The sequence below is a fragment of the Urocitellus parryii genome, chromosome 6, assembly GCF_045843805.1.
Source record: "Urocitellus parryii isolate mUroPar1 chromosome 6, mUroPar1.hap1, whole genome shotgun sequence".
Lineage (NCBI taxonomy): Eukaryota > Metazoa > Chordata > Mammalia > Rodentia > Sciuridae > Urocitellus > Urocitellus parryii.
The window spans coordinates 55,497,909-55,503,030 of NC_135536.1; the positions used below are offsets into that span (position 1 = coordinate 55,497,909).

Here is a 5,122-nt window from a genome sequence, read left to right on the forward strand (position 1 = left end):
TTCTAATGTAGTTCTGAATTCTCACCTGGCTTCTAAATTCAGAAGCCAGATGAGAATTTTCAACATAAAAGAAAACAAAATAGAAAACCTAAAACAGAAAAACCTTTCTTTTAGAAAAACAACTTTATTTTTTTTCTTTTTTTAATTTTTATTGGTTGTTCACAACATTACAAAGCTCTTGACATATCATATTTCATACATTAGATTGAAGTGGGTTATGAACTCCCAATTTTACCCCAAATGCAGATTGCAGAATCACATCGGTTACACATCCACAATTTTACATAATGCCCTATTAGTAATTGTTGTATTCTGCTACCTTTCCTATCCCCTACTATCCCCCCTCCCCTCCCCTCCCATCTTCTCTCTCTACCCCATCTACTGTAATTCATTTCTCTCCTTGTTTATTTTCCCATTCCCCTCTCAACCTCTTATATGTAATTTTGTATAGCAATGAGGGTCTCCCTTCATTTCCATGCAATTTCCCTTTTCTCTCCCTTTCCCTCCCATCTCATGTCTCTGTTTAATGTTAATCTTTTCTTCCTGCTCTTCCTCCCTCTCTGTTCATAGTTGCTCTCATTATATCAAAGAAGACATTTGGTATTTGTTTTTTAGGGATTGACTAGCTTCACTAAGCATAATCTGCTCTAGTGCCATCCATTTCCCTGCAAATTCTATGATTTTGTCATTTTTTATTGCTGCATAGTACTCCATTGTGTATAGATGCCACATTTTTTTTATCCATTCATCTATTGAAGGGCCTCTGGGTTGGTTCCACAGTCTAGCTATTGTGAATTGTGCTGCTATGAACATCGATGTGGCAGCATCCCTGTAGCATGCTCTTTTAAGGTCTTCAGGGAATAGTCCCAGAAGGGCAATAGCAGGGTCAAATGGTGGTTCCATTCCCAGCTTTCCCAGGAATCTCCAAACTGCTTTCCAAATTGGCCGCACCAATTTGCAGTCCCACCAGCAATGTACAAGAGTATCCTTTTCTCCACATCCTCGCCAGCACTTGTTGTTGTTTCACTTCATAGTGGCTGCCAATCTTACTGGAGTGAGATGGTATCTTAGGGTGGTTTTGATTTGCATTTCTCTGACTGCTAGAGATGGTGAGCATTTAGAAAAACAACTTTAACTGAATATAAGTATCTTGGAAAACACAAAATGGAAAAAAAAACCTGGAAATGTCAAAAAAGTGACCCTCGTTGTAAATATAGTACAAGTAATATTTTTTCATCTCAAACATGGTACAAGTAGTGTCCTTGCAATAATTTTTACAAAATTCTCAAATTTTCACTTTAAAATATCATGCATTCTTGATAATTCAGAATGTGATAAAAATACAACAATTATAGGACATCAAAGCCTCATCATGTTTGGAATTCCCAATCTAGAGTTTTTGCTAGAGGGTAAATACACTGACAGTTTAAAAAAAAAAATTAAGAGAATCACCTTAACATTTTAGCACATCGCAGCTGACTTGTAGCCATACAAACTATTTTCCCAAAAGTTATAGCAATCACAGAAACCTAGAAGTTCTTTAATAACAGGCATCTTAGAATACTTAGAGTATTACTCAACTTTGATTGTCTTTTTGAAAAACTTCAATAAGTTATACTATCAGAAGTCAAAAATTGTATTCTAATTTTCTCTTCCTCACAAGTTCAGAATATTTTTAAAAAGGAAATGAAATTAAAACTAAATAGGAATGCGTGCTCAAGGCAATGTAAGTATATTTTTATATTTACATACATTTAAAAAAATACTTCCTCTGTGACCATCTTCAATTCGCAGAAATGAAGCTCTTTACAAAGGAAATAAGTTTTCCTCTCCAAACACTGAAATGTAAAATACGCAGATAAGGAAGGACACTTAGATTGAAAAAAAATAAAAACCAGGAGCGAGAAGCTAGTCTCAGAAGAAATGGAATGAAAGATTACAAGAGGTATGACGAATTGTAACAAAGAGAAAGAGAAGGGCATATAGGTTTGGATATGTAAATAAACCCAAGAAATTTGAAGTTGATGACATTTCCACTAGACGCTACATGTACTTATTAAGAGAAAGCAGAGAAAAGAAAATATGCCTTTAGAGTAGACAACCCCTATAGAAAGGAGATTGTAAGTAATGTGTTCAATCATAAACTTACTTATTTTTCAAAATAGTTATTTTACGTGCTATAGATTTGAATAAAACACAAATCATTTTAAATTGCTACCATTTTTATTGTTTGTTTTCCAAACTGCATCCTCAGTCTGGGGTTCCCTTTTTTTTTTTTTTATCAGATTCACAAATTTCTTTCAGATGACTAGGACCTGTCTACAACTCAAGAGTAGTCTTTTAATTCTATATTAATGGTATGTTTTATTTCAATACTGGGAACCTGTTCCTCTTTGACAATAGACAAATCTTCAGGAACAGGAACACTTTCTTCAAATGTTTTATTGTCTTCTAAAACAGCTGACTCTGAGACACCTGCTATCTAGGGAGACTGAAGTTCAGGAAGCACGTTCTCTAGTTCACATCCCCATTTGCAGGAGTTGGTTCAGACGGTGGAGGTGGAACTTCAGCAATCATCTCCTGTCCAGGAAACTCTTCAGTAGGAACCACATCCGTTACTGAAAGATGTTGGTCACCGGGGTCATCTTCCGCAGGGACTTGCTCAGCTAATAAAGGCTGAATTCGAACCTGGACTTCTTCTGGAAAGAACTCCTCAACTGGTGGACTGTGAAACTGAAGCATGGCCTCTTCAGCTAGTAGAGACTGAACTTGAGCCAGGACCTCATCTGGAAAGGCCTCCCCATCTGACGGAGACTGAATATCAGTCTGGGCCTCTTTTGAAACGGTCTCCTTAGCTGGTGGAGACTGATCTAGAGACAAGTCTTCTTTGAGAGGGGACTCCTCAGCTGGTGGAGGCTGAGCTTCAGCAGGAGCCTCTTCTATAGGACACTCCTCAAATGATGGAGACTGAATTTCCACAGGAGCTTCTTCATTTGGTGGGGGCTGAACTGCAGCCGGGAACTCTTCTACCAAGCCTCCCTCATCAGTGAGAGGCTGAACTTTGGGAGAGTGCTTTTCTACAGGAGACTTCTTAGCTGTTCGAGAATGAGCTTTAGCAGAGGGCTTTTGTTTCGGGGCTTCCTTACTTGTTGCAAGTTCAGGTTCTAGGATCACTTCTGTAGGAACCTCTACAACTGATGGAGGCTGAACTGGAGCAGGAGCCTGTTCTGCAGACTGTACTTCAGCTGGAGCTTCACCAAACTCATCTTCAGGTACTGTAGGTTGAACTTCAGCAGGAGTCTCTTCTACCAGTGGAAACTGAATTTCAGTAGGAAGCTCTTCGGAAGGATCTACTCCAGCTAGTGAGGACTCTCCTGGACCCAAATGATCTTCTGAAAGAGCCTCTTGCACCAGTGGAGGCTGAATTTTAGCCAGAGACTCTAGAGAAGGAGATCCTTCATCTAGAGAAGGGGATACTGCAATCTCTGTAGTTGAAGTCATTTTATCAGATACAAGGGTCTTTTCAACTGTAGGTTGTACTTCAGTAGGGGTCTCTCCAGCAAGCCTGGGCTCTACTTCAGCTAGGGCCCCTTCAGCTGGTAAAAACTGTGCTTCAGCAGGGCCTCCAGGCTCTAGGGAAGGAGATCCTTCATCTAGAGAAGGGGGTACTGTAATCTCTGTAGTTGAAGTCGCTTTATCAGATACAAGGGTCTTTTCAACTGTAGGTTGTACTTCAGTAGGGGTCTCTCCAGCAAGCCTGGGCTCTACTTCAGCTAGGGCCCCTTCAGCAGGAAATTCTTCTGTTGGTAGATACTCTGTTTCAACAGCAGCATCTTTTTTAACAACTGAACCCTCTTTCCTAGACTCATCTGCTAAAAATAATGGAGTATCTTTTGGGGTTTCCTGAGTGAATGAATCTCTGTTGATATTTTTCTGCCTTTTTTTCCCATGGCTACTTATTGCTGGTTGAAATTCAGGACTGTCACTAACAAAAATCTTTTTTAAGGATTTATATATGTGGATACTTTCCTTTGAATTTGTAAAAGAGCTACCTGCCTCGGAAATAATCAGTATTTTTGATTCAGCAAAGTACGTCTGCTGTTCTTTGTCCACTTTTTCTACCTGGGGCAAGCTCATCACAGACAGGTCCCCAGTATAAATGGTCTGCTGAGATCGGTCTATTTTAAATTGAATTGAGTATTGGCTTGGTATAATTTCTACTCCCTGGACACCCTCAGGCAATTCGGGACCTGCTTTTCCAACACCAGCTGGCTTCTTTTTAGGCCCCACTGGTCTATCAGATGACTTGACTTTTTTCTTTTCCACAGAGGTTTCTGTCTGGAGAGATTCATCAGTCATTTTCTGTCCATGCTTTTTCTTTGCCCAAGTTTGCTGAAGTTGAGAAGATACTCGAAAATGCTCATATTCTTTGGCAGAGTAGCGGCCATTGCTTCCAGGAATATTACCAATACTAAAGATAGCCTTGGGGACAGTCGACTGGGATACAGCCTGGTGTTTCTTTTTCTCTGTCCCTTCAGTCTGCTGGGATTTGTCTACCATTGGTTGGATGGTTCGCCTTCTCTTTCGAATTTCTTGCCTCCCGACTGAGATAGACTGATGAGGCACATCATTTTCTTCCATTTATAAGATGACGAATTCAGATTTATTAATCAAGTAATTAATCATTAAGCATCACAAATGTGCCAGCTGTAAATCTTTGCCTTCCTTCATTAAGAGTTGTTCTACTGAGTTGCTTATAAAAAAAAGCAATTCCTAAACCATTACATTCTATACTACATTCTTGTTGGATCCCACCTTGTTCAGTTATTATCTTTCTTGTTTAGTCTCTGTTAGAACGAAATCTCATTTTTAGAAGTTCCTCTCAAGGGTCTGTGACATCACAGCACTTCTCCCTGCAAGGTTCCGGCAGTTCTGGTCCCAGCACTTTTTCACTGGGGCACAAATTCATCATCAATGACTGCAAGTGTGACATCTTATTACTTTGTGAAATAAATCAAGTTGAAAGAAGCATTTGTCTATCAAAGGAACATTAAGTAAGCTCCAGTAATACCACTTTCTAACTGTTGATTTTTTGAACTTTCCATTCAATCCTTTCCATCCT

The 5,122-nt window shown here is 39.4% G+C and overlaps 1 protein-coding gene across 1 annotated transcript; it reads right to left on the reverse strand.

Moving 5' to 3' along the window:
• Positions 1–2,482: 2,482 nt before the first annotated feature.
• Fscb (fibrous sheath CABYR binding protein) lies at positions 2,483–4,641 on the reverse strand. Its single transcript, XM_026396395.2, is given in 2 exon segments — positions 2,483–2,518; positions 2,521–4,641. Coding segments are annotated over 2 exon segments (2,157 nt in total).
• Between the last annotated feature and the right edge of the window lie 481 nt (positions 4,642–5,122).